We start from the raw sequence: 26,358 nt of genomic DNA on the forward strand, positions 1-26,358 counted from the left end.
GTGATTGGTCAGTACACACCTTGAAACTCCCCCAGAAGCCTGCCTACTTCTATGCAGGTGAGCTGACTGGGGAAAAGGTGGAGACCCAGTGGGGGAGGGTGGAGCTGACCTGGCAGTCTGCTCACTTCCTTGGGGGAGGAGGGGTTGTGGGGAAAACCAGGCATAGCAGTATCCCATCACAATCATATACAACATATACAGTCATTTCCCAATTTGATAGATAGCCCTTCAATTTCCAATTCTTTGCCACAACTAAAAGAGGTACTATAAATATTTTTATGCATATAGATCCTTTTCCTTTTTGTTTTATATTTCTTTGGGACAGAGACCTAGTAGTGGGTATTGCTGGATCAAAGGGTATGCATGGTTTTATAGCCCTTTGGGCATAGTTCCGAATTGCTCTCCAGAGTGGCTAAATCAGAATAACACTTCACCAACAGTGCATTAGGGTCTCAATTTTCCCACATCCCTTCTAACATTTATCATTTTTGTTTTCTGTCATATTACTCTATCTGATATGTGTGGAGTGGTAGCTCAGAGTTATTTTAATTTGCATTTTTCTAATTAATAGTGGTTTAGAGCATTTTTTTTTCATATGATTATAGAGAGCTTTGACTACTTCATCTGAAAACTGCCTATTTATGTCCTTTGACCATTTATCAATGGAGGAATGCCTCTTATTTCTATAAATTTTGTCTCAGTTCTCTATATGTTTGAGAAAGGAGATCTTTATCAGAGAAAATTCCTATAGATTTTTTTCACAGTTATGATTATTAATTATGTATTTCTTTCATCCTACTTCCCTCTGTTTATACTACTGTCTTTATCCTTTCACCTTGTCCATTCTCAAAAGTGTTTTGCTTCTGACTTTTATCTCCCCTAATGTGTCCTCCCTTCTGTCAGCCCAACCTCTTATCCCCTTCCTCCCCTACTTTGCTGTATGGTAAGATAGTTTTCTATACCCAACTGAGTGTGTGTTCTATCCTCTTTGAGCCAATTACGATGAGAATAAGGTTATACATTTCTTCTCTCCCCCATCTTCCCCTCTACTGTAAAAGCTCTTTCATGTCTCTCTGTCAGATAATTTGCCCCATTCTACCTATCCCTTTCCCCTTCCCCCAGTGCATTCTTCTTTCTTGCCCCTTAATTTTTTTTGTTTTAGATAACTATCCCATCATATTCATCTCACACACATGTCCTCTGTCTATGTGTACTTCTAACTGCCCTAATAATGAGAGATTTTAGGAGTTACAAGTATCATTTTACTGTGTAGGAATGTAAATTGTTTAAACTTACTGAATCCTTTATAATTTCTCTTTCCTATTTACCTTTATATACTTCTCTTGAGTCTTGTATTTGAAAGTCAAATTTTCTATTCAGGTGTCTTTCCATCAGGAATACTTGAAAGTACTCATTCAATTGAATATCCATTTTTCTTCTGAAGGATTGTACTCAGTTTTGCTGGGTATGTGATTCTTGGTTGTAATCCTAGCTCTCTTTTGTCCTCTAGAATATCATATTCCAAGTCCTCAGAACCTCTAGAAACTACTAAATCTTGAATTATCCTGATGGTGGCTCCATGATATTTGAATTGTTTCTTATTGGCTGCTTGCATTATTTTCTCCTTGACATGGGAACTATGGAAAATTTGACTGTAATATTCCTGGGAATTTTCATTTTGGGATTTTTTTTTCAGGAAGTGATCAGTGAATTCTTTCCATTTTTATTTTATCCTCTGACTCTAGGACATCAGGATGGTTTCCCTGTATAATTTCTTGAAATATGTCTAGGCTCTTTTTTTTTTTATCATGGCTTTCAGGTAGTGCAATAATTCTTAAATTACCTCTCCTGGGTATATTTTCCAGGTCAGTTGTTTTTTCAATGAGATTTCATATTTTCTATTTTTTTTCATTCTTTTGTTTTTATTTGATTGTTTCTTGATGTCTCAAAGTCATTAGTTTCCATTTGCCCAATTCTAATTTTTTACAACAAAATAATTTATTTCAAAGAAAAATATGACTTTAATTGTATATTTCTGTGATAAATTATTCAAAGAAATCCTTATAAGCTCTAGAGAATGAACGGCAAACTTACTAAATAAGAACTTCTTCACAAAATTATAATATCCTTTTATGCATGTTTAGCTTTTTATTATTTTAAATAGCATTTTATTTTTTCAATTACATGTAAAGACACATTTTAACGTTCATTTTCAAAAATTGAGTTCCAAATTTTCTTCCTTCCTCCTCCCCTCCTACTTCCCTAAAAAGGCAAGACTTATTTTTTTTAAAGCAATTGGGGTTAAGTAACTTGCTCAAGGTTACACGCCAGTTATTTTGTGTGGGTGCTAAGTATCTGAGACCAGGAACTGATCCCGGGTCTCCCACCTCCAGGGCCAGCACTCTTACTCACTGTGCCACCTGTCGGCCCCAAAGGCAAGACTTTTAAATAGGTAATATATGTGCAATCATTTAAAACATATTTCTATATAAGTCATGTTGTAAAAGAAGAAACAGACCAAAAGGGGAAAAAAACAGATACAAAGAAAACCATAAAAACAACGAAAAAAAAGATAAAGTGAAAGTAGTATGCTTAGGTCTGCATTCAGATTCTGTCATCTTTCTCTGGTTGTAGACAGCATTTTCCAAGAGTCTTTTGGAATTGTCTTGGATCATCATATTGTTGAGAAGAAAACTATTCATAGTTTATCATCTCAAAATGTTGTTACTGCGCACAATGTTCTCCTGGTTCTGCTCACTTCACTCAGCATCAGTTCATGTAAATCTGCTGAAATTTGCCTGCTCATTATTTTTTAGTGCACAATAGTATCCCATTTCATTCATATACCATAACTTGTTCAGCCGTTCCCCTACTGAAGGGTATCCCCTTAATGTCCAGTTCTTTGACACCACAAAAAGAACTTCTATAGGTATTTTTGTACATATAGGTCTTTTCCCCTTTTATTATTCTTATTTTTTATCTCTTTGGGATACAGACCTAGTAGTGGTATGGCTGGAACAAAGCTTATGCTCAGTTTGGTTGCCCTTTGGATATAGTTCCAAATTGCTCTCCAGAATGGTTGGATCAGTTCACAAGTCCACTCAGTGCATTAGTGTCACAATTTTCCCATATCTTCTCCAACATTTTATTAGTTTCCTTTTCTGTCATATTAATCTGATAGGTATGAGGTGGTACCTCAGAGTTGTTTTCACTTGCATTTCTCTAATCAATAGGGATTTAGGGCATTTTTTTTTAAACATGACTATAGATAGCTTTAATTTCTTCATCTGAAAACTGCTTGTTCATATCCTTTGACCATTTGTGAATTGGGGAATGACTTGTTTTCTTATACATTTGACTTATTTGAGAAATGAGGCTGTTATCAGAGATACTTGATGTAAAAATTGTTTCCCATTCCACTTCTAGGGTTGTATCCCAAAGAGATCATAAAAATGGGAAAAGGACCCATATATACAAAAGTATTTATAGCAGCTCTTTTTGTGGCAAAGAACTGGAAATTGATGGGATGTCCATCAATTGGGGAATTGCTGAACAAGTTGTGGTATATGAGTGTAATGGAATACTATTGTGCTATAAGAAATGATGGAGCAGGTAGACTTCAGAAAACCTGGAAAGACTTATATGAACTGATGCTGAGTGAAGTGAACACAACCAGAAGAACATTGTACACAGTAGCAGCCACAGTGTACAATGACTGACTTTGATAGACTTAGCCCTTCTCAGCAATATAATGATCCAAGACAATTCCAAAAGACTAATGATGGAAAAAGGGCTTTCTTTCTACATCTAGAGAAAGACCTCTGGAGTCCAAATGCAGAGCAAAGCAGGCTATTTTCTTTTTTGTTTTGTTTTTTCTTTCATTCTCATGGTTTCTCCCATTCATTATAATTCTTCTATACAACATGACTAATGTGAAAAATATGTTTAATAGGAATGTATATATTGAGCCTATATCACATTGCATGCTGTCTTGGGGGGGGGAGAAAATTTAAAACTTATGTAAATGAATGTTGAAAACTAAAAATAAAAAACTAATAAAAATTGTTTCCCAGCTTTCTGCTTTCTTTCTGATCTTGTTTGCATTGGTTTTGTTTGTGCAGACACTTTTAAATTTAATACAATCAAAATTATCCATTTTGTGTCCATAATTCTCTCTATCCCTGTGTTTGACTACAAAATCTTCCCTTCTCCAACAGGCTCCCCTAATTTGCCTATGATATTATCCTTTAGGTCTGAATAATGTATCCATTTTGATCTTGTCTTGGCATACAGTGTAAGATGTTGATCTATACCTAGTTTCTGCCATATCATTTTCCAGCTTTCCCAACAATTTTTGTCAAATAGTGAGTTCTTATCCCAGAAGTTGGAGGTCTTGTGTTTATTAAACACTAGATTACCGTGGTCATTTATTACTGTGTCTTGTGTATCTGATCTATTCCACTGATTGATCATTCTATTTCTTGGCCAGTACTATATAATTTTGATGATTGCCACTTGAGATTTGATATGGCTAGGATACCTTCCTATGCGTTTTTCCCCTATTAATTCCCTTGATATTCTTGACCTTTTGTTCTTTCAGATGAAATTTTTTTTATTATTTTTTCTAACTGTATGTAATAGTTTTTTGGTAGCTTGATTTATATGATACTGAGTAAGTAAATTAATTTAGATAGAATTGACATTTTTGTTATATTGTGTTGGCCTACCCATGAGCAATTGATATGTTTCCAATTGTTTAGACCAGACTTTATTTGTGTGAGCAGTGTTTTGTAATTGTGTTCATATAGTTCCTGGGTTTGTCTGAGCAGGTAGACTCCTAAGTATTTTATGTTGTCTAGAGTAATTTCAAATGGAATTTCTCTTTCTATCTCTTGCTGCTGGGCTTTGTTGATAATATATAGAAATGGTGATGATTTATGTGGGTTTCTTTTATATTCTGCAACTTTGCTTAAGTTAATTATTTTAAGTAGTTTTTTAGTTTATTCTTTAGGATTTGCCGTGTGCCATCATATCATTTGCAAAGAGTGATGGTTTTGTTTCCTCATTGCCTATTCTAATTCCTTCAATTTCTTTTTCTTCTCATTGCTATAGCTAACATTTTTTTTTCTTTTTGGAGGGGGGAGGGTAGGGCAATTGGGGTTAAGTGACTTGCCCAAGGTCACATGGCTGGTAAGTGTGTCAAGTGTCTGAGGTTGGATTTGAACTCAGGTCCTCCTGACTCCAGGGCCGATGCTCTATTCACTGTACCACCTAGCCACCCCCAGCTAACATTTCTGTATCTATTTAGATAATCATATTATTTCTGTTGGGTTTTGTTATTGATATGGTGAATTATGCTGATAGTTTTCCTAATATTGGACCAACCCTGCATTTGTGGTTTAAATCCTACCTGGTCATAGTATATAATCCTGGTGATATATTGCTGTAATTGCCTTTTTATATTTTATTTACAAATTTTGCATCAATATTCATTAGGGAAATTGGTCTATAGTTTTTTTCTCTATTTTGACTCTTTCCAGTTTAGGTATTAGCACCATATTTGTGTCATAAATTTTTTTTTGATAGGACTCCTTCTTTGCCTATTTTATCAAATAGTTTATATAGTATTGGGATTAATTGTTCTTTAAATGTTTGGTAGAATTCACTTGTCAATCCATCTAGACCTGGGGATTTTTTTCTTAGGGAGTTCATTTATGGCTTGTTCAAGTTCTTTTGCTAAAATGAGCTTATTTAAGTATTCTGTTTCCTTTTCTGTTAATCTGGGAAATTCATATTTTTGTAAACATTCATCCATTTCCCTTAGATTGTAAGATTTGTTGACAGACAATTGGGCAAAATAGTTTTTAATTATTGCTTTAATTTCCACTTCATTGGGGATAAATTCACCCATTTAGTTTTTGATACTGGTAATTAGTTTTTCTTTTTTAAAATCAAATTAACCAATGGGTTGTCTGTTTTATTGGGTTCTTCCCTGACCCCCAAAACCAGCTCTTAATTTTATTTATTAATTCAATGGTTTTCTTACTTTCAATTTTATTAGTCTCTCCTTTGATTTTCAGGATTTCCAATTTGGTATTTAGTTGGAGAGTTTTAATTTGTTTTTCTAGCTTTCTTAGTTGCATACCTAATTCATTGATCTGCTCTTTCTTTATTTTGTTGATATTAAGTTCAGAGAGAAATTTTCCTTTAAGTACTGCATCCCCAAAATTTTGGTATGTTGTCTCATTGTTGTCATTCTCTTTAATGAAATTATTGATTGTTTCTATGATTTGTTCTTTGACCCATTCATTCTTTAGAATTAGATTATTTAGTTTCTAATAAATTTTTCATCTATCTTTTCATGGCCCTTTATCGAATGTAATTTTTATATCATGAGCTGAGAAAGATACATTTAATATTTCTGCCTTGCTATGTCTTATTGGAAGATTTTTATGCCCTCACTCTTGGTCAGATTTTGTGTAGGTGCCATGTACCAGTGAGAAAAAGGCATATTCCTTTCTTTTTTAATATGATAATTTTCTTTTTTTTATTAAATTATTTATTTTTAGTTTTCAACATTCATTTCCACTAGATTTTGAGTTACAATTTTTCTCTCCCCATCTTTCCCCTACCCCCACCCCAAAATAGCAATCCCACTGAATACCCCTTCCCCCACTCTGTTCTCTCTTGTATCCTCCCCCTCATCTCCCTAACTTTCTAATAGGGCAAGATGGGTTTCCATACCCCAGTACCTGTATATTTTATTTCCCAGTTGCATGTAAAAAAACAATCTTTAAGCATTTGTTTTTAAAACTTTGAGTTACACATTTATTTTATTTTTCCCCCCTTCTTCCCTCCTCACCTACCCCCACTGGGAAGATAAAGATTGTGCATGTGTAGTTACCCAAATCATTTCTATAGTAGTTATATTGTGGAAGACTGACTGTATTTCCTTCCATCCTAACTCCCCCCCCCCCCCCTTATTCTGTTTTCTACATTGACCCTATCCCTTTTCAAAAATGTTTGCTTCTAACCACCCTCTCCCTCAATTTATCCCTCTTATCCCCTCTCCCCCTATTTTCCTGTAGGGTAAGATACCCAATTGAGCAATTGAGTGTGTATGTTATTCCCTCCTTAGGCCAAATTCAATGAGAATCGGGTTGTCCCATTCCCTTTCACCTTCCTGCTCTTCCCCTCCATTGTAACAGTTTTCTCTTGCCTCTTTTATATGAGATAATTTACCCTAATCTATTGCTCACTTTCTCCTTCTCCCAATAAATTCCTCTCTCACCTCTTAATTTTATTTTTTAGATATCATCCCTTCATATTCAACTCATCCTGTGCCCTCTATATATACATGAACATACATATGCCCACACTCACATATATATTTATATACACATATATCCTCCTATACATACATATATGTATACATACACACACACACAAATATATATTCCCTTCAGCATACTGAGAAAAGTTTTATGAGTTACAATGATCATTTTTCCATGTAGGAATGTAAATAGTTCAACTTTAATAACTTCCTTATGATTTCTTTTTCCTGTTTACCGTCTCATGCTTCTCTTGCTTCTTGTATTTGAAAGTCAAATTTTCGGTTCAGCTTAGGTTTTTTCATCAAAAATGCTTGAAAGACTTCTATTTCATTGAATGACCATATTTTTCCCTGTAGCATTATACTCAGTTTTGCTGGGTAGGTAATTCTTGGGTTTAGTCCTAGCTCCTTTGACCTCCAGAATATCATATTCCAAGCCCTTTGATCCCTCAATGTGGAAGCTGCTATTGTGTTATCCTGATTGTGTTTCCACAATACTCAAATTGTTTCTTCCTGACTGCTTGCAGTATTTTCTCCTTGACCTGGGAACTCTGGAATTTGGCTATAATATTCCTAGGAGTTTTCTTTCTGGAATCTTTTTCAAGAGGTGACTGGTGAATTCTTTCAATTTCTATTTTGCCCTCTGGTTCTGGAATATCAGGGCAATTTTGCTTGATAATTTCTTTAAAGATGGCGTCTAGACTCTTTTTTTGATCATGGCTTCCAGGTAGACCAATAATTTTAAAATTATCTCTCCTGGATCTATTTTCAGGTCAGTGGTTTTTCCAATGAGATATTTTTACATTGCCATCTATTTTTTCATTTGTTTGGATCTGTTTCATAGTATCTTGATTTCTCATAAAATTATTAGCTTCCAGTTGCTCCAGTCTAATTTTGAAGGAGTTATTCTCTATAGTGAGTTTTTTTAGTGGTTTACTCTTGTGAAGTTGGCTCAAAGTGTGGCTGGACTAGGGTTAAAACCGAGGTTTAGTTGGGACTGCATTTAGCTCCCAGCACACTGCAATGGACCCTTTCTGCTGGCCTGCCAGACTTCCTTCAGTGGGAGATTTGTTTCTCTCTGTCACTTTGTGGGTTCTGTAGCTCTAAAGTTTGTTTAGAGTCATTTTTTTACATGAATTGGAGGAGGTAGAAGCCAGAGTCGTGTGGAAGTCCTGTTTCTACTGATATATTCCTTTCTGTCATCATTTATATTCAATTTTCTCTAGATGTCTATCATATCTAATTTTTCTAAAATTCTATTCACCTCCTTCTTTCTTGTTTATTTTTTGGTTAGATTTATCTAGTTCTGAGAGGGAAAAGTTGAGGTCACCTAGTAGTATAGTTTTACTGTCTATTTCTTCCTGTAACTCATTTAATTTCTTCAAAAATTTGGACACTGTGTCATTTGGTGCATATATATGTAGTATTGATATTACTTCATTGTCTATGGTACCTTTTAGCAAGTTGTAGTTTCCTTCCTTGTCTGTTTTAACAAGACCTTTTTACTTTGTCTGAGATCATGCTTACTACCCCTGCTTTTTTTTTTTTCACTTCGGCTAAAGCTTAATAGATTCTGCTACAGCTTTTTGCCTTTTCTATTCTTTTCTCAATGCCCTAGTATGAATCTGGGACCTCCTCTTCCCGTGGTGCACAGCTTCTCCCTGTACTAGAGTGCTCTTGGCCAGACCCTGTCTGTGGTGACCATAAAATCTCTGATCTCCCCATGACAGTATGGGCTGGAAGAATGACTGTGGTTTTTTCTTGGATTTCACTATCGAGTTTGGGTCTGGTGCATTTTCAGATCTGTTTGGAGCACTTTTGAGGAAGAGATAGCTGTACTGTTTCCTATAGTTCTGCCATCTTGGCTCTGCCTCTCCAGGAACCAGAACAGCAAGAACAATGGAGGCAGAAATGGAAGTATCAATGACTTCTTTTATCTACCTATCTATTGTAATTCTCTGTCAAAAGCAAAGTTATTAATGCTTTCTTGGACTACATTAACTCAAGAGAGACAGTGGTGTTTAGTGGGCAGAGTGGTGGATTTGTGCTTAGGAAAAGTGTATCAAATTCCACTTCTTACACTTATTAACTCTGTGACCATAGGAAGTCACCATTTTTTAGTCTGTTTCCCCATTCGTAAAATGGGTGTCAATATATCGGTAGCCCTTCTCTCCCAATGTAGCTATGTGACTCCAGTACTTTATAAACTTGACAATCCTCTAGAAATTTTCGAGGTGATTATTATGAATAACAAGCTCATCCTTGGGAACTCATTGGGGGCACTTCTTTTTGAGGTTTGGTTTTCACCAACAGAAAGGAGCTGGTTTCTGGACTGGACATGCTGGGAATGTTGGGCAGAGTGTGACTACTCAGCTATAGACTTGGTGATCAAGGAGAAGAAAGCTGGGCGAAGTTTGGCATGCAGCCCAGATGTTAAGAGAGCTGATTTCAAAGGGTTCACAGTAAGGCTCTTGTAGCCTAAAATTCCACAGGGCCTCTTTAAGAACAGGTCATAGTCAATTAACCTCATTACCTTTGGTTGCCATGGTTAATAGACTGGTAGATCAGAGGAGCCCTGCAGATACAGTTTGCAGAGATTTTAGCCAGGCATCTGATGAAGTCTGTCATACTATTCTCGTAGAAAAGAAGGAAAAGCATAGGCCAGATGATTGCACAGCAAAGTAGATTTGGAGCTGGTTGACTAGTTGGACCCCAAGAGCGGTTCTTGGTGATTGGATGTCAGGATGGTGGGACACCTCTGAGGGGTGTGTGGCTTGGGCCCTGAACTTCTCCACATTTTTATCAGTGATCTGGAAAAAGGCCAAGATGACCCATATTAGCATAAATTAAATTTGCAGATGCCACAAAGCTGGGAAGGACAAGCACAGAATCCAGAAAGATTTTAGCTGCCCAGAATGCTGAGCCATATCAAATGAGATGACATTTAATAGGCATAAATTTAGAATCTCATGCTCAGGTTTAAAAAAATCAATTTTACAAGTACAAGATGGGGAATATGCGTCTATAGAACAGTTTGAGAAATGTCTGGGAGTCACAGTGGCCTACAGCCTCGATATGAATAAGCCAACAGTGGATCACAGTAACTAAAACAAGGCAATTCAGATGGGTCAGACAACATCTAGAGTGCTATGCTCACTTCTGGGGGTTAGACCAGCATTAGTGGGAGGTGCTGGGCACATGATCACTGTCCTCAAGCACTTGAAGGGCTGTCCTATGGAAATAGGATTTGACTTGTTCTGCTTGCCGTCAATGGGCAGAAATCACAGAGCCAGACTGAGGCTCGATGTAGGGAATAATGTCCTAATTAGAGTTATGTAAAGGTGTATAACAAATGACCATATGGCAGGGATATTGCAGGGAGCAGTCTTGTTGAGCTATGGGTGGGACTAGGTGGCCTGTGAGGTCTCCTCACTTTCAGAGGCAGCTAAGTGGCACCATGGGGCAGCTAGGTGGTGCAGTGGAGAGTGTGCTGGGCCTGGAGTCAGGAAGACTCATCTTTGTGAGTTCAAATCCGGCCTCAGACATTTCCTAGCTGTGTGAGCCTGGCCAAGTCACTTAACCCTGTTTGCCTCAGTTTCCTCATCTGTAAAATGAGCTGGAGAAGGAAATGGCAAACCAGTCCAGTATCTTTGCCAAGAAAATCCCCAAATGGGGTCTTGGAGGGTCAGACACAACTGAAAAACAACAGGTGGCAGCACAGTGGAGAAGAGTACTGGATCTGCAGTTAGGAAGACCTGAGTTCAAATCTAACCTCTGATACTTACCAGATGGCTAACTCTGGGAAATCACTGCTGTCTGCCTCCATTTCCTCATCTGTAAAATGGGGATGACAATAGCACCTACCTCCCAGGGTGGTTGTGAAGATCAAAGGAGATAATATCAATCCAAGCACTTAGCACAGACCTTAAAGGGCTAGTCCTTATTATCCCAACTCTCAGTGTTCTCCGATCCAGAGAAATATGATTTCATTATAGATGTGCCTATTTCAGAATAAATCTACTATTTCCAGGGTAATTTGAGGCAAGTCACTCGCCCTTTCTGGGTGTCAGTTTTCTCATTTGCTAAACCGGAATAGATGATCTCTAAGATCTCTTCCAGGGCTAAATCTGGGAGCCGATGATGACAGGACAGTCCTTTGGCAGAATTCCAGAGCTTTGGATGTTTTTTGTTGTAATTTTAAAAAGTCTCTCCTCTCTAGTTTGAGTTTTTATTTTTCTTTTTTTAAACACTATTTTATTTTTCCCAATTACAGGTAAAAATTATTTCTGACATTAGTTTGAAGAAAATTTTGAGTTCCAAATTTTCTCCCTCCCTCCCCTCCCCCATTCCTAGAAAGGTAAGCAACTTGATACAGGTTATACATGTGCAGTCATGTAAAACATATTTCTATATTAGTCATGTTGTGAAAGAAGAAACAGATCAAAAGGGAAAAAGCCACACAAAAAGATAAAGAAAGTGAAAGTAGTCTGTTTCGATCTGCATTCAGATTGCATCAGTTCTTTCTCTGGATGTGGATGGCATTTTCCATCATAAGTCCTTTGGAATTGTCTTGAATCGTTGTATTGCTGCAATGAGCTAAGTTATTCATAGTTGGTTGTCTCACAATGTTGCTGTTACTGTGTACGATGTTCTCCTGGTTCTTCTCACTTCACTCAGCATCCATTCATTTAATTCTTTCCAGGTATTTTCTAAAATCCACCTGCTCCTCATTTCTTATAGCACAATAGTATTCCATTACATTCATATACCACAACCTGTTCAGCCATTCCCCAATTGATAAGCATCCACTCAATTTTCGATTCTTTGCCACCACAAAAAAGCTACATAAATATTTGTGTACATACAGGTCCTTTTCTCTTTTTTAATGATCTCTTTACGATACAGACCTAGTAGTGGCATGCCTGGAACAAAAGATATGCCTAGTTTAGTTGCCCTTTGGGCATAGTTCCAAATTGCTCTCCAGAATGATTGGATCAGTTCACAACTCCATCCACGGTGCATTAGTGTCCCGTTTTTCCCTCATCTTCTCCAACATTTATTATTTTCCTTTTCTGTCATATTAACCAATCTGATAGGTATGAAGTAGTACCTCAGAGTTGTTTTCATTTGCATTTCTCTAATCAATAGTGATTCAGAGCATTTTTTTTCATATGACTATAGATAGTTTTGATTTTTTCCTCTGAAAACTACCTGTTCATATCCTTTGACCATTTATCAGTTGGGGAATGACTTGTTTCCTTATATATTTGAGAAATGAGGCTTTTATCAGAGAGATGCTTGCCATAAAAATTGTTTCTCACCTTTCTTTCTGATCTTGATTGCATTGGTTTTTTTTGTGCAAATGCTTTTAAATTTAATATCAAAATTATCCATTTTTACCTCTTATAATGCTCTCTCTTATTTATAAATTTTTCCCTTCTCCATAGATCTGACAGGTAAGGTATCTCAGACTCCCCTAATTTGCCTATAATATCATCCTTTAGGTCTGGATCATGTACCTTATCTTGGCATACAGTATAAGATGTTGATCTATACTTAGTTTCTGCTATACTGTTTTCCAGTTTTCCCAGAAGTTTTTGTCAAATAGTGAGTTCTTCTCTCAGAAGCTGGAGTCTTTGTGCTTATCAAACAGTAGATTACTATGGTCATTGACTACTGGGTCTTGTGTACCTGATCTATTCCACTGATTGATCATTCTATTTCTTGGCCAGTACAAGATCGTTTTGATGATTGCCACTTGAGATCTGGTATGGCTAGGCCACCTTCCTTTGCATTTTTTTCATTAATTCTCTTGATATTCTTGACCTTTTGTTCTTCCAGATGAATTGTTATTATTTTTTCTAGTTCTATAAAATAGTTTTTGTAGTTCAATTGGTATGGCACTGAATAAGTAAATTCATTTAGATAGAATTGACATTTTAAAAAATATTGTCTCAGCCTACCCATGAGCAATTGATATGTTTCCAGTTGTTTAGGTCTGACTTTATTTTGTGTGAATGTTTTGTACTTGTGTTCATATGGTTCCTAGGTTTGTCTTGGCAAGTATTTTATATTGTCTACAGTTATTTTAAATGGAATTTTTCTTTCTATCTCTTGCTGTTTGGTGAGTTTTCTTTTTTAATACGATCCCTGCTGTGATGCCATCCTCTGGCTTTTAGCCAGTCTCTTTTCTTCTGTCGTGTCCTGCCCAGATTTGATTTGATAGTAGGCTGATATTGCCAATGCTTCCTTCTGGGTGCAGGTCAGTTTCTTTACTGCATAAACCTAAGGGCCACCAGGAAAATGTGGGGATTTTATGCCTAAAACCGTTTGATTGTGTGTACAAGAATATAAATTGAGATAAACTGTGTACAACTTTAAGGCAATCACACAACTGAAGTATCTTTCTTTCTGTTGTAGCCTGGATACCTCTCAATTCTCTGTTATAACTTTGGAGTACAAACCTACCATCAGAAGAAATTTGAAGAGTGCTCCTACTGGCTTGGGTAATATACATGACTTAGTAAGCTCTTTGCTTCACATCAATGGCACTTAATGTTTACTCTAAAAAGTAGAGGTTGTCGGACCCTACACTGCTGAGGGAGGCCCGAAGCAGATTCAAATGGAGTTGGAAAATAGTTCACAAAATCAATAAAAATACAACACACCACAGAACACATTTGGTTTGAGCTGAGTCCACAGGAATCCTTAGGCCCAATTTCATGGCCCTTGTTCCTATTGCAGTTTGATACCACTGGTATCAGAGTTGGCTTTTTTTCTTTTTTAAAACTAGCCAGTTATTTTGACCAGAAAAGAGAAATCTTCCCCAATTGAAAAGTCAGCATTTTCCCTCCCCCCCCAAAAAAAACTTGTTTCTTTAACATGTTAACATCTATTTTTCTGAATCTTTTCAAAATTTGGGAAAAAGTTTTGTCCAGCCTGCTTCTCTACTATACTTGGCCTATTTCCTAGAAGCACATTCTTTTTAAAAAATAATTTGTATTGATGCCTTTTTAAAAAGCATCATTACCATGTGAAAGTGTCTGTGTGGATAGAGCATGGGGCTTCCTGAGTTCAAATCCAGCTCTGTTCTCCCTTCACCTTCCTGCAGCCAAGTCAGACATTTCATAGTTTGGTAATAGCAAAGAAATACTGATGTCATATGCTGATCCTGGAAATGTCAATTATTAACTCATAAGCACTGATTGGATGTCAACATGTACCAGGCACTGTGCAAGGGGCTAGGACTAGATACAAAGACGAACAACAACTCCTCCCCTCAAAAAGCTTTCGTTCTATTTTGGGGAGATAGTGTATGCATAAGTATATGTGACAGAGACAAAAGAAAGCCAAGAAAATTGGGGGAGGAATTCAGGAATGGCTTGGGCAGAGGTTTGAAGGAAGCCCAAGGATCCTGAGAGGTAGAGGTGAAGTCAGAGTCCATTTCAAATGGAAACACACAAAGGTGGGAAATGGAGGCACATGGAGCAGGCTAGAGAGGAAGAGGGTGGTGGGGGGGTATAATTTGGTTGGGAAGATAGCCTGGGATCGTGGTCACTGTGTGCCGTGCCCTCTGAGGTTATTGAAGAAGTGGCATAACCAGGCCTTGAACTCCTCTGGAAGTAGGGTGGAAGATGAATGGGGAGGGGAGGAATTGGAAGCTTCTTGGGAAGGCCTAAACTAAGGGCAAGAGGGAGAAGAACTAAGGGACACAAGGCAGAGGGGTCCAGAAAGCAGTCCCGAAATGCAAAGGTACTCGGTTTCCCCAAGACATACTGTATTCTTCTGGAGTTGGTCTTCAGAACTTCCAGTTTAGGAACATGGTGTACTGTGTTACCAAAAATTTACACTTTATCTTCCCACGTCCACTTCAGTGACAAAAAGATTATGGGAAAAATGCTTTGTATCATTTTTGAGAAACCAAAAAATACAACTTTAGTTTATCTACAATGTCTCCATATAGAAATCCTTTGTCTTTCAGTCTTTGGCACACACTTTGTAAAGAAGCCTGAGACTGGGCTAATGACAATTGCAGTCACCCAGTTGAGCTGATGACACAAGCTGGCCTGCCTTGGCACAGTTGACCTGTTCTGGGAGTCTTTAGTAGACATTGCCTTCTTTCAGTAACTCGAATCACTGTAAATACACAAAAAGAGCCAACTAGTCTAAGAAAAAAAGATTCAGCACAGGTGGAACCCTTTGGTAAAGTGAATCATGTCCCTCATCCTGGGAAACAATAGCATTTGGGGGCAGAGTATTGACAAGGACCATGGAGTCAACCTGTTAGGAGGGGGCTGGGCCAAGGAGGCAAAAGACAGACAGAGGCGATGGGGGTGTGAGACCTTGGGAGAAGGCACTTGAGCTTCCTCTGTAAAAGCCCAAGCTCTACCTGCTTTGTCATGTGGATCATAATCAGCAATCGTATATCGTAGAAACTGGTGCTTTAGAGCAGGACTGCTTTGTCTTTGTGCCCTGCATATCACACTTAGTCTTTCAGGAACGTGATTGGACCCATGGTATAAATAAGGCCATGTAATAGTGAGAGAGAATGGGGGAGGGGGACAGGGAGAAGAACACTAGATTTAGGGGTAGGAGAGGCCAGGGCTTAAACTGAGAGATCATGAGCCTCACTTTGTTCCTCTATAAAATGGATATAATGCCTACCTCACAGGATAATGTGAGAGGCTCAAAGGAGATAATGTCTGCAGAGTGCTTTGCCCTTCCTCATTGTCAGCATCATTGTGTCAATAATGGGAAATGTACCATCTTCTACACTGTTTGGAGAATAACCTATCGGAGATACCTTATAACTCCTTCAAAGAAAGTGCTTGTTTGGGTGTGCATAGTTGTAGGAATGGTCACTGAAACCCACCAAGGAGACAGACTGCAATATTAGTGAGCTGATGTCACCTGTGCAATCTATGTGAAACTTTGAGACTGTTGCTGCTGGCTTAATTTTCTATCGGATGCTAACGGTGACTGTTGTGAACACCTCTGCTTTCTCATTGGGACAAATGGGTCTTTTCACCCCTAGTCATCTCAGGGGACGTGATCATCTGAACCCCAGCACAGAGTACCAAAGGTTAGAAGGATTTTTCTTCCCTGTTTTGATCAGCCCAGAGATGTCTGAAAGCTATTGGTGATAGACACCCGAGTGAATAGCTGCTAATTTCACATTTTCTTCTGTCACTATCATACCAGAAGGAAGCCACAGGAAGATGCTTTGGACAGATTTTCTCTGCTCTTAGGGCAGTTAGTCTCTTAGGAAGTGAAGTTGTTTCTGTTCTAGAATTCTAGGGGTAGACTTCTGTCATTCATGTTCTACTTTGATGCTTCATGGCTGGGGGGGGGGGGCGGCAGGGTCTAGATCCAGAGCCAGAAAAGGAGCTTCCTGGCCATCTCACTGCCCAACATTCTTAAAAGAGAAAATTGAGACCTAGTGAGACTGTGCCTTTGCCAAGGTCAATCAAATAGGAAGTAGCCCAAACAGGGTTTAGCCTCAGGTCCTCTTACTCTGAAGCTCAGGGTCCTTTACTTTTTCAGCAAGCATTTAGGAAGTACCTTTTGTAGGCCTGGGTGCTAGGAAAAGGAAGGTGTCACCTCCTGCAAGGAGTGTGTTATATGCTCAGGGCTGGGAATGTATGGAAACACTACATACACAGAACAGTGAAGACAAAACCCCAAAGTAATTTCTAGGATGGGGACAAGGCTCTAGCATTTGGGGGCATCAGGAGAGGCCTTAGAGAGGAGGTAGTACATGGGCTGAGTCTTGACAAAACAGGAAAATGATAAATGTTGGAGAAGATATGGGAAAATTGGAACACTAATACATTGTTGGTGGAGTTGTGAACTGATCCAACCATTCTGGAGAGGAACTATGCGCAAAGGGCTATAAAACTATACATACCTTTTACTCAGCAGTGCCACTTCTGGGTCTGTATCCCAAAGAGATAATAAAAATAGGAAAGGGACCCATCTGTACAAAAATATTTATAGCAGCTCTCTTTGTGGGGACCAAGAATTGGAAATTGAGGGGATGTCCATCAGTTGAGAAATGACTAAGCAAGTTGTGGTATATGAATGTAATGGAATACTGTTGTGCTATAAGAAATGTTGAGCAGGTAGACTTCAGAGAAACCTGGAGGGACTTTTATATGAATTGATGCTTAGTGAGATGAGCAGAACCAGAACATTATACACAGTAATAGCCACATTGTGTGATGGCTGATTGTGATAGACTTAGCTCTTCTCAGCCATGTAAGAACCTGAAACAATCCCAAAGAACTCATAATGGAAAATGCCATCCACATTTAGAGAAAGAACCATAGAGTCTGAATGCAGATGGAAGCAGACTATTTGCTCTCCTTTTGTGTGGTTTTGTTTCTTCTTTCTCAAGGTTTCTCACATTAGTTCTAATTCTTTACATCATGACTAATGTGAAAAATGTCTTTTAATATGCCTGTGTAAGTAGAGCCTATATCACATTGCATGCTGTCTTGAGGAGCGGGGAGAAGAGGGAGAGGGAGAAAATTTAAAACTCAAAATCTTAAGGAAGTGAATGTTGAAAACGGCAAATAATTTATTTTTAAAGAGAGAGGGAGTGGGGGGGGAGAACTCTGATGTAGAACTTAGTAGTGGTGAATGTGGCCAAGAGCAAGTTGATATGGAACCAGTTGATTTCACTAATGAGAAAATGGATGCTACCAATCAGCCAAAAAGCATCCTGCAGTTTACAGATGAGGAGGCTTTTATCTCTGAAGAGGAGATTGCAAAATATATGAAATGTGGAAAAGGCAAATATTTGGGGAGAAAAAAGAGGAAGAAGAAGAGAATGGGCCTCAAGCATGCATCAATGGCACAGCTATAAAATTCTGCGACTGTTCTTCATTACTGTGGGGAAGCTCACACATGATTAATATTCTGTGGCCTCCAACTTGGTAGACAGCTTTGTGTTGTTTTTTGGGCAAGGCTCCAGCTTTCCACAGTTGCTATCTTGACCTTAGTGCAGGGCCAACCTAACTGAATCTGGGGTTTGCCCAAGGTCCAGGCCCTCACATCCTCAAGACAGAGACTTGGAGTCAAGTCCTGGGTAAAGGCCTCTTCCTGAGCCCTGGTTTTCTTGTCTTGAAGTTGCCAAGACAGCACAAGCTCCTGGGCAAAGCGAAAGGCTGCTTCACAGTGTGCTGCCTGACTCTACTGAACTGGGAATTGTTTTCTCTTGTAGAGGAAGGGAGCCTCTCAGAGTCTTAGATCCTAAGTCTGAATCATTGGAGAGGTTCCTTTGCAAAGATTTTGGCTCATTGAAAGAGGAGATTCTCTTTACTCTCTATATAAACTAGGCTACAAGCCTTTGATAGGTTCTTTATTGTAGAAGTAAAACAACTTCTGTGTCTATAAAAAAAAAAAGAAGTTAGCACTGATTTACTGCTGACTCTGTATTTTTTTTCGGGGTAAAAAATATCCCAATCTCAGTCAATATCAATGATAGTTTCCTTCTATGTGCTTGTTCTTCCTGTTCTAATGTATTCAACTTCATTCCTAGGGGCAAGTAGGGCTTAGTGTCAGCTAGCAAGCTCTCTTACTGGGGTGGCCGTGTTGTTTCTTTCCCTTGATTAATAAAATTCGAGACATGGATAGCCGAGACGGATGGAGTAAAATAGATGGGGAAAAAGCTAAAAAATGATGGAAAAGACATGAGAACCAATTTAAAATGTGTTTGAAGGATTTCAGGAAGAGACAAGTTGTTTCAAGATGGCACAAATATGAATAAAGAAGACTAATGGGATGAAATCACCAAGCCAAGAATATACACAGGAAAAATTCCTAATCAGTGAGATCTTATTGTATACTAGACAGTGAAATAAATTGGAGAAACAGTAGAAAACATTTGAAATGGAAACATGATTGGACAAAACCCTAGAGAATGTTCTGCCAGGGAAAATCCAATGATAATTCTGAGTGTTTAGAACTTAATGAATCTGATTATTTCGCTTGGGTCAGAGAGCAGAAAGTTAGAGAAGAAAGCCCTTGGGGCTCTGGAAGATTTGAGTCCCTTGCTTTGGGTACTCAGCATATGACTACCTTCTTTGGTACCTCTTTCCCCTGAGTGAATGAGCCTTCATTGTGTTGAGCAGCTTGTGTGTGGCCTTAAGACCCTGTCCTACTGTTTGTATTTTTATTCATATTTCTATGATCTCCCTTCAGCATGGATTGCAATACATTGATGCCTTCTCACCCAATGTGACTTTTCTCTATCCCATTGCCCTCCACATGGGGTCCTTTACACCAACACATTGCCACCTTGTTAGTTTCTTGGCCCCTGCCTTGGGCAGTCGGTCTAATGAAGTGTAGGACTGCACCGCTGCACACAACCATGTCTTTAAAAGCCCAGAAGATTGAAAAAGAAACCAAATACGTTTCTCATTTATTTTTTTTTAAATTGTATAAATATTTATTTGTTTTTTTTTATATTTGAATATTTTATTTTAAAACTTTCAGTTCCAGATTCATCCCCTTCCCCCCCCTGCCACCCACCCCCACTGGGGGGACAAGCAGTTCAGTGTAGGTTGTACATGCGTAGCTAATGCAAAACAATAACATAGTAGATGTATTGTAAAAGACTGACTATTTTTCCCTCCCTCCTATCCCACCTCCCACTTGTTCTATTCTCTACTTTGATCGTGTCCCTTTTCAAAAGCGGGTGCTTCCAACTTCCCTCCCCCCCAGCCTGCCCTCCCTTCCATCATCCCCCCTCACATCCCCTTCCCCCCTATTCTCCTGGAGGGTGAGATCCCCTATTTAGTGTGTGTATTTCCCTCCCTTCTCAAGCCAGATTCAATAGGAATAAGGTTGACCTATTCCCTTTTGCCTTCCTATTCTTCCCCTCCATTGTAACCATTTTCCCTTGCCTCTTCTATGTGAGATAGTATGCCCCACTCTGTCTCTCCCCATCTCCTCCCATTATATTCCTCTCGCCTCTTAATTTCACTTTTTAAGTATCATCCCTTCCTGTTAAATTGGTCCCGTGCCCTCTATCTATGTATACCTGTAAATGTATATATATACACATTCACATATGTATTCATATGCCCGCATACCCTCATATAAAGACATATATATATATTTCGAATCCCTTCAACTACTGAGAAAAGTTTCATAGGTTACAATTATTGTTTTTCCATGTAGGAATGTTAATAGTTCAACTTTGGCCAGGTGGCTCAGCGAGCAAGAGCACCAGCTCCAGTGCCGGGATGACCTGGATCAAATCCGGGCCCAGAGACCCAGCACCACACCCAGAAACAACTGGCCATACAACCCCGAACAAGCCACTCAACCCCGATTACTTCAAACAAAAAAATAGTTCAACTTTGATAAGTTCCTTATGATTTCTTTTGCCTGTTTACCTTCTCATGCTTCTCTTGCTTCTTGTATCTGAATGTCAAATTTTCTGTTCAACTCTGGTTTTTTCAGCAAGAATGCTTGAAAGCCTCTATTCCAATGAATGACCATATTTTCCCCTGAAACATGATACTCAGTTTTGCTGGGTAGGTGACTCTTGGTTTTAATCCCAGCTCCCTTGACCTCCGGAATATCACATTCCAGGCCCTTCGATCCCTCAGTGTAGAGGCTGCCAGATCCTGGGTTATCCTGATTGTGTTTCCACAATATTCAAATTGTTTCTTCCTAGCTGCTTGTAATATTCTCTCCTTAATCTGGGAATTCTGGAACCTTGCTATAATATTCCTAGGAGTTTTCTTTTTGGGATCTTTTTCAGGAGGTGATCGGTGGATTCTTTCAATCTCTATTTTGCCCTCTCGTTCTAAAACATCAGGGCAGTTTTCTTTGAGGACTTCCTGGAGGATGCTTTCCAGGCTCTTACTTTGGTCATGGCTCTCAGGCAGTCCAATAATTTTTAAATTATCTCTCCTGGATCTATTTTCCAGGTCAGTGGTTTTTCCCATGAGGTATTTCACATTGCCTTCTATTCTTTTATTTGTTTGGATCTGTTTGACCACATCTTGATTTCTCATAAAGTCATTAGCTTCCATTTGCTCCAATCTAATTCTGAAGCAATGATTCTCCTCAGTGAGCTTTTGAAATTCTTTTTCCATCTGACAAATTTGACTTTTTAAGGCATTCTTCTCCTCATTGCCTTTTTGAGCCTCCTTTGCCATTTGAGTCAGTCTGTTTTTTAAGGTATTATTTTCCTCAGTCAGGCTGTTGACTCTCATTTCATAATTTTCTTGCATTGTTCTCATTTCTCTTCCCAATTTTTCTTCCACTTCTTTATCTGCTTCTTAAGGTCTTCTATGGCCTGTAACCAGCTTGTATTTTCCTTTGAAGCTTTTGGTGCAGGAGTTCTGACTTCACTGTTTTCCTCCTGTTCCATGCCTTGCTCCTTCTTATCCCCAAAATAGGAGTGTAATGTTGGAATCTTCTGTCTGCTTTGTTTCCTTTGCCTGCTCATTTTGCCACTCAATGATTTGACTTTTGGTTTGGGCTTTTTGCCACAGTAGGACTCTGCCACCAGACAGGGGAGTTTTCGTCCCAAACGCTGGGGTTTTCTCAGCTGCCAGAGGTATTAGATGGGTGCCCTCTCTGAGGTCTCCACACGCTCTGGCAAGCTGGACACACACCCCAGGACCTCCACCCTAGACTGCAATCCAGATCCAAGCAGGTTAAAGCAAGAGCGATGACCCCTCAGACTGGTGCTTGGTCCCCCTACACTCTGCAGGCCAGGAGCTGGCAGGCTATGCTGGCGTCTCAGCAGTTTCTCTGCTACATAGCTAGCCTTACCTCCTTTATACTGCTTCTGGTGTGTAGTTTGGCTACCATGTGCTTCTCTGTTGTCCCTTGGGTGACCCATGGCTTTAATTCTTTAGAAACTGGTGTTTCATGACTCACGGCTATACAAAATCACCAGAATAACATTGGTTTTAAGATGAGCCTTTGTTGGGGTGGCTAGGTGGCACAGTGACTAGAGTGTCGACCCCGGAGTCAGGAGGACCGGAGTTTGGTTCCGGCCTCAGACACTTAACACCCACACAAAAATACTAGCCGTGTAACCTGGCAAGTTACTTAACGCCAATTACCCTCCAAAAAGCAAAAAAAAAAAAAAAAGATGAGCCTTTGTTTCACAGAGTGGTTTGGGGAGGTGGGGGGATGGAATGGTCATTAAAAATACTGTATAATTTCTCAAAGGCAGTACAGTCTACTTTCTCCTTCCTGTTCAATTTGGATCCCAATTGACTGTTTTATACCAGATATATATACTGGTAGGCCAACTCTATGGACTGTCCATCCAATCACATGTAGTCATTATATATCACTTTTTTTTTTCCTATTTGGGAAGTTAAGCTGAATTCTTGAGGGATTATGAATCTTATGAGATTCTCAAGTGTACTGGAACTTTAGGTAATCAAGATAATTTGTAGTTGCAGCCATTTGCAAGCAGACATATCTGCAGGACCTCATCATATATGGGGAATCCCTCTTCTGTTTGCACTGGACATCTTCCATGGCACTGGCAAACATTTTATCAATTTTCACCTCATTTGAGTTATTGGTCCAATTATATTAACCAAAACCAAACCTCCAACATATGTGAAAAATAAAGACCGACTCCCCCTCCCCACCCCAGTTGTGTATAGTGAAGTTTATCTTAAGAAGTTCATTACAGAAATCTAAAAACACAGCATCTTTTCCTCCCAGTACTAATGTTTTTTTTTTTGTCTTTTTGGAGGGGGGAAGGCAGGGCAATTGGAGTTAAATGATTTGCCCAAGGTCACACAGCTAATAAGTGTTAGGTGTCAGAGGCCGGATTTGAACTCGGGTCCTCCTGACTCCAGGGCTGGTGCTCTCTATTCACTGCATCACCTAGCTGCCCCTCAGTACTAATATTTAAAAAGAATCCAAATCAATTTCCAATGAATTGGTGGCAAGAAGCAGGGGGAATTTTAAAATTCTTGTAAAAGCTGCTGAACCAATATTTTTTTACTTCTTTTGGGAGAGTAACAATAACCCTAACCTCTGCACTTATGTTTCATGGCTGAGCTTGTGTATAGTTTCTGTAAATTGCTGGGTACTGTCCATCATTTCTTCTGTCTTTTTTTCTGTACTGAGTACTGGGAACACAAATACAAGCAAGTAAGATAATCTTTATCCTCAAGAATCTTTCATTCTAATGGGGAAAGATAACATATAAAATGGAGCTGAAAAGCAGGGCCCAGGAAAGACTACCCATGTTTGGGTTAGGCAGCTATTAAAGTCTGGGAAGTAGTGTAGTTATTGACCTGGAGCATGGCCAGAGCCTCTCAAATATTAGGCTGGGTAGTCATTTATTAATCAGGAAAGCAGGTCCTTGGGGCAGAACTTTTACCAGAGTCTTAAATTCTCTACATTTTTGGGTCAGTTTTGTGATTCTAAAGGTGTGGCCTGTTGTAGAACATCATTTGTGAAAGCTTGCCTGTTCCCTTCTCATGTCTTCATCAAGAACGTCCTTGGTGCATGTGTAGGCTATTCTAGTAAAGGTTATGCAGAGATTGCAAAGTAGGTGGCATATGAGTCAATAGTTATTAATATCTTCTTGGTCTCCTTTTTAAAAAAGTTATAATAAGGTCTGTGATTTTTTTTCCATATGTTTTTCTATCCTCCCCTCTTTCATATATGTTGAGAATCAAACCTTCAGCACCCTCAAAATTGTCCCTTCCAGCATAGAAATCCTTTTTATATACTTCAGAAACAGTGATAGTCTGTGTCAATGTCTGTTCTTTTATCCATTTCCCATTTTTGGCATCATCAACTTGTTTACATAGGTCAGGTTAGAATTGCCTACATTTTGTATCATATTTTCTACTTATTTTTCTAATTTGGTATTTATTTTTATTTTAGGTTCTAACAACAGGCTAATAGTATGTATGTATATATATATATACACATATATAAAATCTGATTTTTAAAATGGCTCCCATATTAATAACTAATTTCTTTCATGGTGTTGTCAGTGCTCATTGTGTCCCTTGCTTCATGATTTTCTCCTGAAGAAAGTATTCATGGTACATAGTTGTGATACTTTTTTATTGCCTATAAATCTTTGATATCTCTTATTTGCCCTCTTCATCAATGGCCACTTCTACACTGAAGTCTCTGAGTATTAAGGTATATACTGATTTAATTTGGAAGGTCTTAGTGAGTCATCTATGGAATTTCTATACCTCCTAATTTTCTATAACAGACAATGTCACAGAAGCTTTAATCATTTTCTTGGTAGTTTTTTCTGCATAATCATTACAAGATAGAATGACTAAGTGTCCCATGAAATGATGTTGCTTGTTACCCTTAGACACATAATAATGTCAACTCCACAAATTCTTTTATTTGCCTCTCCAAGAAAAACCTGTAAACTATTCTTTTTAACTGGCAACTTCCTTTTATTTTATGGCTTCATAGTGAAAATATCAAGACAGATAAGATTTGGTTCCTCAAATAATGTTTTCTTGTTGATCACTGGACAAGGGTCTCACATTTAGAATATTAACAGTTAATGTTCATAGATTCTCTCAAAATTGTGTGATTCTTAGTATCCTTTGCCTTCTTTTTATTTTTTGGTCTTTGGAGGGCAATTGGGGTTAAGTGACTTGCCCAAAGTCACACGACTAGTAGGTGTGTCAAGTGTCTGAGGCTGGATTTGAACTCAGGTCCTCCTAACTCCAGGGCCAGTGCTCTATTCACTGCATCACCTAGCCGCCCCTTTGCCCTCTTTCTGCCACTCTGTCATTATCACTAAAGAAGTAGAAGGGAGCCACACAGTCTAGAGAATCATTCTCTATTTTAATTTTTTTCCCCATGAATTATTGTGGTCAAGGAATTCATCAGCATGTGGCCAGCCAGTAGTTGATTGCTGGGAGCATATGTGAAGCTTTTCCAACATGGGAGAAACTGCCAGAGCCCATACTTGGCTGGCATAGCTTTCCAAAACCCAGGGTCCTAATACTAAAATGAGGCATCTAGTAGAACTCTGTGGAGAAGCAGTATTCCAAAGCTCTTTAATTTCTCTTGAAGAGAAGTATAGATAGCAACTTCTACATAGCCTTCTAGAGCTCACAGTCACCTCTGTAATCCAATGAGGCCCCTGAGGAAGGCTTTAATGAATAAAATAAAGCATAATAATTATTAAATCTACTAATAAGACTGAACGTTTGCAAGACATACTTTTGAAAAACTGGAATGTGTCAGCACCATCTAGTGGAAGTGTAGTTGTAGTGAATTCATGCTGTCCAGTGGAGATTGAGGGTTCTTATCAAATTTGTTCAGCTCCGATATAGAATGTTAGAAGGAAGTTTGGGAATTTTCTAGTCGAATCCCATTTTGTGTATGGGGAAACAGAGACCCTGGTGGGTTAAAAAAAAAAAAACAGAAAACAAAACTTGACCAAGGTGCAGTTGGATTTATTCTCAGACACCTACTAAACTGTATGACCCTGGGCAAGTCACTTAACCCCTCAGTTGTAGTTTCTTCATCTGCACAATGAGGATAATAATAGCACCTACCTGGCAAAGGATTGAGCTCGATGATATTTTTAAAGTGCTACAGAGACGTTATAGCACTGTAGAAATGCTCATTATGATGATTTTTGTTATGATGTCTCCTATGCCTCATTTAATACAGATAGAGGCTCATTAGAACTCGGAGAATATTAGAAGAGTTTCTCTAAAGGAAATGGGCCTCCAGTGAAGTCATTAATCACTTCTAAAGAATACGAAAATAGAATGTTCATAGAATCCAAAATGACGCCTGAGAGACTATCTTGGTGAATCTGCTTATTTTCCAGAAAACCAGACTGAGTCTCCCAGAGGTTAGGGAAGGGCTTCTTAGAACGTAATCTTTTTGAACATTTTGATAATGATTCCAATATAATTGGCGTCCTTTGTCATCCTATGTATTTTATATCATAGATTGGAAAAGACGATTCTGAAAAGGAGTCTGTAGATTTCCCCAGATGGCCAAAGGGCTCCATGACACACCAC

The 26,358-nt window shown here is 38.6% G+C and overlaps 1 protein-coding gene across 1 annotated transcript in view; it reads left to right on the plus strand.

Annotated features, from left to right (window-relative positions):
• Window positions 1-26,358, plus strand: part of TEX11 (testis expressed 11) — a 215,916-nt gene that overhangs the window by 67,374 nt on the left and 122,184 nt on the right. Inside the window, 1 exon segment of the mRNA XM_069062473.1 lies at window positions 13,754-13,839. Coding sequence (XP_068918574.1) covers window positions 13,754-13,839 — 86 coding nt within the window.

Source organism: Petaurus breviceps, unplaced genomic scaffold, assembly GCF_028583685.1.
Source record: "Petaurus breviceps papuanus isolate PSGF00001 unplaced genomic scaffold, PetGlider_PUasm1.0 90451, whole genome shotgun sequence".
Classification (NCBI taxonomy): domain Eukaryota; kingdom Metazoa; phylum Chordata; class Mammalia; order Diprotodontia; family Petauridae; genus Petaurus; species Petaurus breviceps.